General features: G+C 38.9%; 1 protein-coding gene across 1 annotated transcript in view; it reads left to right on the top strand.

Annotated features, from left to right (window-relative positions):
• Anxa3 (annexin A3) overlaps positions 1–14,124 on the top strand; it is a 55,151-nt gene that overhangs the window by 17,859 nt on the left and 23,168 nt on the right. The window contains exons 3-5 of the mRNA XM_047566901.1: positions 1,894–1,981; positions 5,804–5,898; positions 10,251–10,364. Coding sequence (XP_047422857.1) covers positions 1,894–1,981; positions 5,804–5,898; positions 10,251–10,364 — 297 coding nt within the window. The remainder of the gene's footprint in view (positions 1–1,893; positions 1,982–5,803; positions 5,899–10,250; positions 10,365–14,124) is intronic.

Raw genomic sequence — 14,124 nt, 5'->3', positions numbered from 1 at the left:
AAATATCCCTGTGGCACAGAATCAGGAAGCTTCTTAAACATGTAGACCTCATCACTCTATTTAAAAATATGATTCACTATGTCTAGGGACCTGACCATATGCATTTCACCCCAGCATAGAGACTGTATCTCAAAAAACACCAGGAATGGCTAGAATAGTCTAGATGGCATTCAGGTTCAGATTCTATTGCTTAACCAACTGTGTGAACTTGAGCAAATCTCCAATCTTTTCACATCTTGGTGCCATATATGTGAAATGGTGCACTCTTGTGTACCAGGGCCTCATGTGTGATAGGCAAATGCTCTACCACTGAGCTGTACCTCCAGTACAGACCATGGGATACAAAATAGAATTCTAGTGAAATATTTAAAACTGGTTCAGTTATTTCAACGAACAGCACTACAAGTAAGTATTCACTTGATAGACTTGGTTGCCCAAATGATCCAGAAATGTTCATATGACTTGCAAAAAATCTTACCATAGAAGAAATTAATGGAATTTTTAATTCTAATACATGCCAGGCAGTTAACATATAAAGGACCTAGGACATTGTTGGGAATGACACATGCCAATGTTCAAATGATGGTTCTTCCAAAATGCCAGATAAGAGAAACACGAATGTTCTTATGTGGATAGAACTGAAATGAAGCCAGTTGACTATGTGAATCTATAAGCTATTTATTAAACCTTGGGGAAAGAATTCTCCAAAGAGAATACATTAAAGTGACAGATTTCTTACAAGTGTCTTCTGCTCTGGTACAATCACAACTGGCTTCTTACTTATTATAATTATTATTTTTTTAAATTCAAAACTCTATTTTGTGGTGCTTTAAGATTAAACAGTGTTTGACTGTAACGAAGCAAATTGTTCAGTCTGTTCTATTGAGTCAACAGACTATCATTTTTTACAATGCCAGAACATTAATTTTCCATTCACTTTAATGTGACAAGATAATGTCCTTTCATGAAAATATTAAACACTTCAGAAGAGCCTAAATGAAGCTATATTAATACAAGACATCAGAGCCAACATTAGTAACAGGATAGGAAAATGCTGTTTAAAAAGAAAATGTAATTACTATAAAGATAGGTTTTTATTCTTAGGGTTAGGATATTCCATGTAAGAAGTACATGTTCACTTTGATTTTTTTCTTAATGTCTTTGTGGCTGTCCTTATTTTGTCTCTTAAGCAGTTTTAGAATATTTTATTCTTTCAGGAGTACAGTCTTTCCCAGCTAACTGACATGTTTCTAATTTATGTGCTTAAAATTGGTAGTGTGGTATTTTTTATTTCCTTGCTATTCCTGAAGATCTATGATGTCTGTGGAGCTTTTAGAAGGGAATTTATCAGTCACAATTGCACATCCATTAAACAAAGCTTAAGAACAGACAATCCTAATAGGGTTTTCATTTATGGATCCTTTAGTGTAGGGTTCCCCAAGGACAATGGTCAACATTAATTAAAACGTCTTGAAGTCTGTAAACTGCAATTACTTCTGTGTGAGATGCAGTGAAGAACTTTGAATTATCGCTTGAAAACAGAGGATGTAAGAAATTTCAGCTTTCTTGTTGTTTTTATGCAGATGCCACTTTAAAGCAAATATTCTTCGGAGTCACCAAGACTGACACAACTTTGCTCTAGAGAAGCAATTTTTATATTTGTAATTTGTTACACAAGAGAAAAAGAGAGGCCTCATGTTGCATGTGGTAGAAGTCATATTGCCTATATGTCTAGGGAGGGGAGGCTTTCTTACACCACTCCTGAAAACGGCAGGAAGGTGTGCAAGTTCTGGGTCTGTCACACATGTCCCACATGCACATGAGAATATGCATATATAATATAAATAACATGTTATTTCAAACTAGTGAGACTTTCAAATATTTTCCTCCTAGGTTGGACCCCGAGGAACAATAAGAGATTATCCAGGCTTCAGCCCATCAGTGGATGCTGAAGCTATTCATAAGGCAATCAGAGGAATTGGTAAGTGATGCTTTACAATTCCTTTCTTAAAGCTGAAGCAAATCAGGAAAGTTACATTCTGAAAGTGCCCTAGTTCAGTTTATCCAAGTAAGTTTACTCAAGTAGACACATTGTCAAGGATTTTTTTAAAAAATATTTTTAACTGTAAATGGACACCATATCTTTATTTTATTTATTCTTTTATGTGGTGCTGAGACTTGAACACAATGCCTCACACATGCTAGGCAAGTGCTCTAGCACTAAGCCCCAACCCCAGCCCAAGGATTTTTAAAAGTATAAAACAATGAAGAATCCAGTTTTATTACCTATAACATCTGCCATGTTTACTTAATATTAAAAACTACCACCACCGCTGCTGCCAGCCATAGCAATCATCATCATCATCATCATAAAGTATTACAGATAAAATCTTTGTCGATTTTTCCTAGATTTCTTCCTCACCCCATTGCCTAAAGATAATCACCATCCTAAATTACAGTTTATTCCCATGAAACTTTAAATGCCATAAGTATGTATGTATGTACATATTGTTTTATATGGACCTAAGCAGTAAAAAATGAAATTGTTCTATATATATTTTTCTGCAATTTGTTTTTTATTCCTTAAAACAATGTTTTTGAGATTTATCCTCGTTGATATGTTTAGCTCTAGTTCATTAATTTTAACTGCATAGTTGTCTATTGTATGCTGCATCATAAAATGGAAATATCAATGAAACATTTAAATTGCCCATAATTCTTTTCTATTACAGTATAAAAATACTGTGCAATAACTATTTCTGTTTATGTTTCATTGCAAACATTTGCTAGCATTTCTCTAGACTATGACAAGAACTGGAATTTCCAGGTGGAAGGGGATGCTTATTTTTAGATTAACCAGAAATTTTGCTAAACTGCTCTCCTAACTGAATGCAGAAATTAGCATTGCTTCCAGCGCTGTATGAGACTTCCTTTTACTCCATATTCTCATAAATACTGTAATACTATGCACTTTCCCCAATTGACTGGATCTAAAATTGAATGTTATTCTATATGTGTTTGTTTACTCTCTTCTCCATGTGGATGTAAGATTACTGATGCATTTAAGCTTCCTTTCTTGTTTATTTGCTTCCTCTTTCATGCAATACTTATTCATCTTCTTCAGATGTTTTATCCTTTATTTTCAGTTGGAATGTCTTCTTCATGATTAGCAAGAAATTTTTAAATTATAATTTCTGGATACAAAGCATATTTTAAATTTCAAGACATGGAAATATCTTCTCATCTATGACTTTCTTTTAATATGGGTCATGATAATTTTTATTGCATCAAGCTGTGCATTTTAGCAAAATCAACTTTGCCAATATTTTTTCTCTCAGATTTATGCTTATTGTATCTTTTCTGTAATTAGGTCATCAATATATTCCCCTGCATTTTACCCAAAGCTTTAAAATTTTGTTTTTACACTGTGATCTTATAATCTATATGGAGCTAACATCTACGGATAATATTTAAAGGTGTCTAATTTTATTTTATCTCATATGGATGTTTGTCTCAGCACGATTTATTGAAAAGCTTTTTCTTTCCACTCTGATCTGTATTACCACCTCTGTTTTATGTTCCCTGTTTTTCTGTTCTCTCTTATATTCCATTTGTCTGTTTACCTCTCCCTTATCTAATACCACCTTGTCACAATTATAATTTTATAATGATGCTGGTGTTTAGTAGGGCAAGGGTTTTATTTATTTTTTTATCTCTTTGAATTTTAGGATCAGCTGTAAAATTTCACGAAATATACTATTAGGACTTTATGTCAGTGTCATCTTGACTTATTTCTGACTAGATTTTTGTTTTCCCCCATTTTTAAATGAAAGCATTTCTTCACATATCTCTTTGATTGCCCTACTCATCATACCCAGTGTTCCACAGACTGCTCCGTGAGGTAGTTTCAAATTGAATGAATTAATATCTTTAACATCTGTTGCTTGACTTTCTTAATATTGTTTCTTCATGAGTTTTTGCATTTTGGCTTACAGGCCCAGATGGAGGTTTTGTTTGTGAGCATCGTCTCTGATATGTTCTGAATCCAGAACCAAGCATCACAATGTCATTTGCATTAGGAATATGTTAAATGTAGTCTGTGGACTGGGATGAAGCTTGCTTTAGTTACTGGTCTTGAGTGTGTACAAAAATAAGAGATGAGAAATTCCCAGACATACAAGTTACACATAACTGCAAGTAGTTCTATGTGTGTGGAGCCTGGGTACAAAAGTATAGTTACACAGAAGGGTGGAGTATGAGAAAAGAGACACAAGTCAGGAGCTGGTATAGGAGCTAAGGGGCTTAAACTTCATTCAGATTACAGACAGCCATTAAGATTTTAGCCAAGGGAATGACATGGCCAGTTCACATTTAAATTTTTTTTTTCTTTATTTAAAGTAGTGGTATACAGGATGAATTATATGGGGGTCAAATGAGGCTATTTAAGTTATCTGGTTAAATTAGGATAAGGACACATAGCAGAGGGTGTGAGGAGGAGAGGACAAATTCCAGAGATGCAAATACTGGCTACAATGTATAGAATAAGTAAAAGAAAGGAACCTAGGATGATTGCCAGAATTTTTTGTTGGATGCTGTTATCCACGGTTGTATGATTGATGAGGAATAGACTAAAAGGAGAGTTAGAGAGGAAATACAAAAACTTCCACCTGGCGCGTGCTGAACTTGAGATGTTGTGCAGTTGGAGGTATCTAGTTGTACACTGACACCGATGCCGTGAAAGGTCAAATTGGTAATCAGACACCAAGAGTGCAGTGGGCTTTAATCCAATTCTCTTTGCTTAACAATATAGAAAAATACAATACCAAAGGTACAGAAAGGTGGTGTCTTTCTTTTGGGAGACCCAGCAGATAAATAAATGCACAGATTCTTTTGCCCTCTCATTGAGGTAGGTGTGTACCACTGTCATGGACAGGTGTAGACAAGGTGTGTGTGAATCACCTCAACACAGAGAAGTTGAGTCTCCAGTTCCGGTTGATCTTCATATCAGTCTAGTCAGCATACCTAAGGCCTTCAAGCCAATTCATCAACTCACAGCTTCCCAACCTAGCTGTAGTTCACACACTGATCTTAATTCTACATTATCAGGAAGACCAGCCTTAGCTCTGGCCTCATGTTACCCCTGACTTACAAACAGTTGGTTAAGTGTATGGGTGTGGCATGCACGAGAGCGGTGTAGACCAGAGATAGAAATACGTGTTTGGGGGACAGAGGCTAGGTCTAAATCCTTGCTGTACCACTTAGGAGCTATGTACTTCGGCAAGCAAGTTAAGCTCTCTAAGTGTTAATGTCTTTATCATTAGGACAGCTTAGTCCTGCCTACTATACAGGACCGTATGACTGTCATCTAAGACAAGGAATAAAAAGGTGCCTGGTACATGGTAGGTTCTCAGTAAATGTCAGTTCCTGTTGTCTAGGGCAGAAAGACCTTGATGTCAAGTATGGCCTTGAGAGATAAAAAGTGGTAAGATAGTTGTTGAACCTCATAAGGGTGAAGCTAAAGGTTATTTGTGCTCCTCCCTCTGTCTGATCTAAGAAAGGGAGAAGACAATCATAGACAGTGGTTACTTTCTTCCCCCAAAACTATCCAAATAAAGTTTACTTTCTTTTCCAAAAGCCAGGCAAAGAAACAAAGAAATAAAGATTAGAACCTCATAGGAAGCTGGAAATTAAAATGCCTTACTCTCTCCATTTGTTTCAGCCTATTGATCATTTTTCTTTTGTTCGAGACAGATATTGAGCATCCTTGGGTTGATGGTGAGTTAAATACTTTTGTTTCCTTTAGGGACGGATGAGAAAACGCTCATCAGCATTCTGACTGAGAGGTCAAAGGCACAGCGGCAGCTGATTGCTAAGGAATATCAAGCAGCATATGGAAAGGTACAATTTGATTCAAACACTAGCAGGAGAGAGGGATGATCACTGCTCCACCACAGTTGCTCCCTTATGACAGTGCCCGCAGATCATTTGTTCCAGGATGAGTGTAGTAAAAGGTGCCCTGTGTATCCCGTCAGGAACCTGGGACCTGTGTCCTGGTTTTGCTTTTAACTGGTTGAACCTGTTGTCCAAGTCCCCAGTTTTGCATCGGGCCTCAGTTTCTTCACCTGTGGAATAAAGAGCGTCACCTTAGATCAGCCATTCTAAGCCAGTAGTGATTTTGCTCCCCACAGGACACTTGGCGTGAATGGAAGCTCTTGATTACCACGTATGGGACCAGGAGGGTGGGGATTTTAGCTTTAGTGGGCAGAGGTCAGGGGTGCTACTAAATATCCTCCAGTACACAAGACAGCCCCCCACAACAATGACTATCTGACAAATCCTGTCTTTAGAGTCTCTGATCTCTTCTTATTCTACAATATCCTTGTAATTGTGGGCTTAATTCCTTCAGCAAAAGACAACTTGCCAGGGCTGGGGAAATAGCTCAGTTGGTAGAGTGCTTGCCTCACAAATACAAGGCCCTGGGTTTGATCCCCAGCACTGCAAAAAAAAAAAAAAAAAAAAAAAAAAGACAACTTGCCAAATTTTAGAAATTACATAAGGAGAAACGAGACTTGGACTTTGCTATACAGTTTATTTTTTTATCACCTGTTTGTTGACTATTGCTTTGTGTCAGGAGATACCCTAGATATTGGGGATACACTGGCACAGAGAGCAGAGATACTTCCTTCTCCTGTGGAGCTATCATTCTGATGGAAAAGTAATAAATGATCAATTAAAGTAAGTTCAGACGTTGGTGCTATGAGAAAATACAGATGAGGTGGTGTGATGGAGGGCAACTGGCGACAGCTGCTTAAGGTAGGGTGGGGAGGAAAGGTCACTGAGGGCTTCTCAACTTACTCTCAACTAGACTAAGCCATACTAAGATTCTTCCCTGCTTGATCTGGTGGAAAAGCATATTGGGGAGAGGGTATAATAAATGCAAAAGCCCTGAAGTAGAAACAAGCTGGGCAAACTGGAGAAACAAAGAATTCCAATATGACAGGAACACAGAATTGAAGAGGGCAGAAGAAAGAGATGAGCTGGAAAGAGGCCAAAACTATGATAGTCTTTGGGACTTTGTTTATGAGAAGGGCCTTACTGTATTGCCCAGGCTGGTTCAGTGATCCTCTACCTCTGCCTCCCAAGTAGCTGGGACTGTAGGTGTGTGCCTGGCAAAAAAACCTTTTTGTTTGTTTTGAGACTGGTCTTCCCTGTGTTGTCCAGGTTTGGGTCTTGGGTCTTGGTATAGAGTTTACAGTTTATTCTGAGGACAATAGGGAACAATGAAATGTTTGTTTGTTGGTTGGTTGGTACTGAGAATCAAACCCAGGAGCATTTAACCACTGGACCACATCCCCAGCCCCTTCTTGTATTTTATTAGAGACAGGGTCTCACTGGGTTGCTTAGGGCCTTGTTAAGTTGCTGAGACTGGCTTTGAATTTGCCATCCTCCTGCCTCAGCTACCTGAATCACTGGGATTACAGGCATGTGCCACACAATTACAAGTTTATCTTGGAATGGAACCACCATTTGACCCAACTATCCCACTCCTTGGCCTATACCCAAAGGACTTAAAATCAGCATACTACAGAGAAACAGCCACATCAATGTTCATAGCTGCTCAATTCACCATAGCCAGATTGTGGAACCAACCTAGATGCCCTTCAACTGATGAATGGATAAAGAAACTGTGGTATATATATATACAATGGAATATTACTCAGCCATAAAGAATAATAAAATTATGGCATTTGCAGGCAAATGGATGAAATTGGAGAATATCATGCTAAGTGAGATAAGCCAATCTCAAAAATCCAAAGGAGGAATGATCTCCCTGATCAGTGGATGATGACACAGAGTAGGGGTGGGAAGGAGGTAAGAATGGAGGAAAGAGGAACTGTATAGAGGGAAAAGAAGGGTGGGAGGAGTTGGGGGGGAAGGGAAAAAGTAATGGAATGAATCAAACACTATTATCCTATGTAAAAGTATGACTACACAAATGGTATGCCTTTACTTCATGTACAGAGAAACAGTATGTATCCCATTTGTGTACAATAAAAATAAATTTTAAAAAATTACAAGTTTATAAGCAAAGGAATGTTATGATCTAATTTTTATTTTTAAAAGGTTGTTTTGTCTTTGGTAGTAATGAACTGTGGAAAGGAAAGTGTGGAAATAGAGAAAGTCAGGCCATGGAGACAGTGGAGTGATCATCCAAAGCCAGCTCAGGCATCGTCTCCTGAGAGTGTTCTACAGGCCCCCAGGCATTAAAACTCCTTCTCAGAGCTCCCTGTATCAGATACTTAAGGCATTCTAATGAAATTTTATCTTTGAAGATCTCTGTTTTTCCTATTAGGGCATAATACCTTAGGGATCAGGCTTTTATCTCACTCACCTTTTAAAGGCACAGCACAGAGCAGGTACTTGTAAACATGCATTGAATTGAATAGATGGCCAAGCATCTGGGCAAGGCAGTACTTTCATATATAGGGAACAAGAATTATCAGTTGGTCTTTCATTATTTCCAAATATGGAGGGAGTTTGGAGGCAAGGGTTACAGCCATTTCTCACAGTGGGATTGAATGCGAGCATGTGAGATAAGATTCAGTTCCAAAGTCTTGAATTGAGGACAAATAGAAGCAGAACTTAGCATTTAATGAGGAAAAACCCTGTGGCAATTAAAGCAGAGCTGGCGACCTTTGGCTCCATCCCATTTGTTCCAGCAGAAGCCCGGCCCTGCTGTGCCCCTGGTGGTGTGGTGGTGTGGTTCTGCATCACCGTTTTAGTCCGGGAGGCCGCCAGCCTCTGTGTCAGACCTGAAAACAATCAGGGAGCAGAAAAATTTTTTTTCTGTGTAACTCCTTTGAATAATGGAAATAGAAATCATGTTATCTGCCTTTAGGCAAGGGAGATGCGCTGTAGTTATGTAATGTGTGAAAACAGGGCCAAAGGGTGGTATCAATAAGTAATTCCACTGCCACGCAGAACTTCCCTCGCTGTTGTTACCAGGAAACAGCTTCTACTGCCTCCCAGTTCATGCACTCACCAGAGGCAAATGACCAACCACTGTCCTCCCTTCCCCTTTGTCTTCAGAGCTTGTTAGAGTCACAGAGAGGCAAGGCACCCAGGGATAGGGCACCTACCAGTGAAGCTGGGTGTGAATTTTAAAGCTCTCCCTCCTCCTCTTCTCTTGCCCTATCCCAAGTATTAAGAGCATCAAGGACCCAGAAATACATTTTTAAAATATTTTAATTGTGCATTTATGCATATTTGTGGGGTAGCATATGACAATTCAATACATGTATCCAACACATAATGATCAAATTCAAGTAGTTACAGGAAATGCATTTTAATATACAATTCCTAACTGTGGTGCACATAAAAATCCTCTATAAAATGAAACACTTTGGAAGCAATCATAAATGCAGATTAATATCCATAGAAATATTTTCAACATTTCTGTTTATGCCCTGTGTATGGGCATGTTTTCATCTGATTCTTTTTTTGTTTTTTTACATGTTTTTTTTATTTTTACAGACTGCATTTTGATTCATTGTACACAAATGGGGTACAACTTTTCATTTCTATGTTTGTACACAATGTAGATTCACACCATTCATGTAATCATATGTATACATAGGGTAATCATACGTATACATAGGTCTGTCTCAGTATACTATCTTTCCTTCCCCCACCCCCTCTAGCCCCATTTTCCTCTACAACATCCAAAGTTTATCTATTCTTCTTTAACCCCCCAGCACTCCCCCTGTTATGTATCATCATCCACTTATCAGAGAAAACATTCAGCCTTTGGTTTTCTGGGCTTGGCTTATTTCACTTAGCATGATATTCTCCAACTCCATCCATTTACCAGCAAATGCCATAATTTTATTCTTCTTTATGACTAAGTAATATTCCATTGTGTATATATACCAGTTTCTTTATCCATTCATCAAATGAAGGGCATTTAGTTTGGTTCCGCAATCAAGCTATTGTGAATTGAGCAGCTATGAACATTAATGTGGCTGTGTCACTGTAGTATGCTGATTTTAAGTCCTTTGGGTATAAACTGAGGAGTGGGATAGCTGGGTCAATTGGTAGTTCCATTCCAAGTTTTCTGAGGAATCTCCACACTGCTTTCCAGAGTGACTGCACCAATTTTGTCTTATTTTGATACTTATGTTTATCTTTCATTAGGTGACTTTAGAGAAGGAGAAAAGTATTTCACAATTCCTTCCTTGCCTTTTTTTTAGGAGCTGAAAGATGACTTGAAGGGTGATCTCTCTGGCCACTTCAAACATCTCATGGTAGCTCTTGTGACCCCACCAGCAGTGTTTGATGCAAAGCAGCTAAAGAAATCCATGAAGGTATGAACCCTGCCCAAGTTGCTCCTGCGCAGGGTTTGACTAAGTCATCAGAAACAGTGAACTCTCTTCAGTGCGTGCTTGAGGCTTGAGTGGACTTGAATGCTGTTTTGGTTGTGCTCCTTGAGTGATGGGATTACTCTGAAATAGGGAGCAGTTGTGGAACCCACGTGTTCCTGGGCTGAAAGATATTGTCACATTCTTATTTGGACATGACAAAATTCTCTGGTTTGTTGGTACTGGAAGTAAATAACTCTGTCATCAGCTCCATTGCTTAGGCCAAGATCCTCATACTGTGCTTGGACCCTTGTCTTCAGAGTTCCTAATCTATGAGCTAGTCCACTAGTTCTACTCCAAAGTCCTCTGAAAATATGTGCATTTCTCTCAAAATCCACTGCTGCCCTTCCACCATGATCACAGCATCTCTTGGCTGAACCTTCAGTATCCTAACTCATCTCTTTGCCTCCATGTCTGCCTATTTTGAATCCATTCTCCACAGAATAGCCAAAATTACTTTATAAAGTTATTTACCTGCATAAATCTCTAGTGATTGCAAGTACTTAAAATCTTCATCACCCAACTTGTCTAGCTCCTGTCTGTCTCTGTGGCTTTAAAAATTCTTGGTCAGTCAGGGTTCCCCAGAGAAGCAAAATGAGTTGGCAGGACAGATATAGTAAAAGATTTATTATAAGGAATTGGCGACACAATTGTGGGACTGACAAAAAGGTCTGAAATCTTAGGGCAGACGATCAAGAATGAATGGCTGGAATTGTCAGCAGAATCCCTTCTTCAGAGAATCTTCAACTCTGCTCTTAAGGCCTCTCATAGATTCTATCAGACCCACCTAGAATGCAGAATAGCTAAGATAATCTCCCCGACTTAGCATCAGTTAATAGCAGACTTTATGCTCCCAAAATACTTTCAGAGCAGCACTTTGATTAGTGTTCAACTGAATAAGGGGGACATAGCCTGGCCAATTTGGCACCTAAAACTGATCATTACACCTCTTCTCCTCATTCAAACGTAGCTACTATGGCCTTTTCTCTGCTTCTTGAACATTATAAGCTAATTCCTCTTCTGAAGCCCATTTACATCATGTTCCTTCCATCTGCAATGCTTTTCCTCCAGACATTTTCTACTTGTTTACTCAGCTTTATTTTTATTATTATTTTTAATTTTCTTATTTGCATTTATTTATGCTGAATTTATTCCTGGTCTGTAAGTTTTTGTTTCTTCAGTTTCTTCTGGGATATCTTTTTCTTCTGTGCACCCTCCCCTTCTGGTTTAGAAATAATGTGTTCCTTTTCAGTAAGGACCATCTCAGCTCAACAAGGGGAGCAGATATATGGGCTAATCCTGCCATGAGCTCTGTAAGTGTGGTGCCCATCCTGGGTGCTTTGTTCACCTGGATATATTCAGTGACCAGAGAAACTACATGGAAATGCTTAAGCTCCGCAGTACTCTGAATTTTAAGGCATGCACAGCAAAAAATTTAGCACCCTTTGTGGGCTACTGACTGAATAGCCTCACTATTTGGCCTGGGCACCCCTACAAGCTCCACCATTGTAATGCCAAAGTGGCACACATTGCTGTTGCTTCTGCTGCTTTTTAAAAAAAATATTATTATTTTAATGGTACTAGAGATTGAACCCAGGGGTGCTCAACCTTTTAAAAAAAACTTTTTTTTTTTGAGACAAAGTCTTGTTAAATTGCCCAGGCTGACCTCAAACTTTGAATTGTCCTGCCTTAGATTCCTGAGTTGCTGGGATTATGGGCATGTGTCATCAGGCCTAGTGCATATTGCTTCTTCAAGGTGACATCTGTCAGATCTTGGTTGTTTTTCATATATATGCATATGACTGGCCTGGACAGTTTCACAGGTGTTCTTAAAGCAGACATAAAGTCTTGAACCTCTTGATTTGCATGTTTCTATGAGGTTTTCTGGGTCAAATGAATACATGAATATTTCATAGATCACCTCAAGTCAGGTACAGGAAAAGCCAGGGTTTTTGTTGTTGTTGTTGTTTGATCTGATACCAGGAATTGAACCCAGAGGCACTTTACCACTTAGCCACATCCCCAGCCCTTTTTAAATTTTTTGTTTTGAGACAGGGTCTGCCAAGTTGCTGAGGCTGGCTTTAAACTTGTGATCCTCCTGCCTCCGCCTCTCCAACCTGCTGGGATTATAGGCATTTGCCACCACCCGGACCAGTGTTCTTTCTTTAATTGCACCTTTTTCTACCTAAAGTTGTCCTGTCTTTTCTTATTTTTTTAATCCATTTATTTGTTATCTCTTTTCTTCTCATTAAAAGGCAAACCTCGGGCTAGGGTACAGCGCAGTGGTAGAGCACTTGCCTAGCACACAAGGCATTGCGTGAGGCAATAGGTTCCATCCTCAGCACCACATAAAAATAAATAAATAAAATAAAGGTATCCATCTACAACTAAAAAAAACTTTTTTTAAAAAGAAATACATTAAAAAAAATAAAAAGCAAACCTCCATCATGATAAGGAATCTCATCATTCTTAGCCTGTATCCTTATCCTAGAGCACTCTGAATTGCAGTAGGTGCTTAACATGTTTATTGATAGGAAGGAAAGAAATATTAAAAGGTGTCCGGTTGTGAGACATAAGCCATATTCTGCCCTCCCATCAAGGATAGGAGTTATTTTATTTTCTGTGGAATAGGTATGCTTATCTGAGAAGCAGATGGCAAATTGGAATTAGACGTAAAGAGATTTGTTGTGAGATCTCTGAAGGACAAAGAGAAGACAGAGCGGGGGAAGTGGATGAACCCTCAGACTGCGATGCAGGTCTGACACCTGGGAAAAAGAGAGGGAAGAAAACAGGGTCAGATCAGAAGAGCCTTAGTGAGTAGTACAGCTCTGAGAAAGCTTGACAGGCTGATGAGAAGTGTCTGAGCAAAGACTGCCCCTCGCAGGAGTCCAGGGTTGGGCAGAAATGGCCCAGCTGCAGAACCCCTGCTCTGTTCAGTCCTTGGCTAATTGAAGCCTGGAATGAGCACAACCTTTTTGAACTGGATCAACTACGTTCTTTGCAGTAGCTACTCCACAGGTGAAATAGAGCAATGTGCCTCTATGACTACCACATGAAGAGAGGTTAGCTGGATTAGATACACCAGGAAATATTAGAAAAATTTTCTTTACATGAAAAAATCCAAAGTAAGCAGTTCAGATCAGAGTGCGGTGGCACCACCATTATCAAATAGGACCCTGCAGACTTGAGGCTTTGCCATCTTCAGCTCATGCTTTCTACTTCTTGCCCAACAATTGCAACTAAAGATCTAGCCATTGTATCTTCATTCCCATCAACTAAATAAGAAAGGAAAAAGAAGGTTTCATTCCCTCCAAGGACACTCCCAATACATTGATATGATACTTCTATATAAATCTGATTGGCCAGAATTTAGTTATATGGATAAACTTTGCTGTAAAGGTGACTGAGAAATACAGCCGTTATTTGGATAGTTAGGGGCCAAATTAAATCTTGAAGGATCTATTGGTAAGCAACAATGACAAAAGAGGTTGGGGGCTACTAGGAATCCCGGCCATAGAGGGACAGAACTGAACTCAGTCTCTGCTCACTTGTCTCATTGGCCCTATTTGATCAAGTCCAGTTATAAATGGCTTCCCTTGGAATCACAGTGGGATTCAGTAACCTTGATATAAATATGGCTGAGGGGTAACCAGTTTCTAAGCCAGTCAGAACCATGACACATTATTGAGGATTTGATTTTTTTTTT

The sequence above is a fragment of the Sciurus carolinensis genome, chromosome 10 (assembly GCF_902686445.1).
Source record: "Sciurus carolinensis chromosome 10, mSciCar1.2, whole genome shotgun sequence".
In the NCBI taxonomy this organism is placed as follows: Eukaryota; Metazoa; Chordata; class Mammalia; order Rodentia; family Sciuridae; genus Sciurus; species Sciurus carolinensis.
Note: the sequence above shows the minus strand (reverse complement) of the source record. Positions and strands in the feature narration are given on the sequence as shown.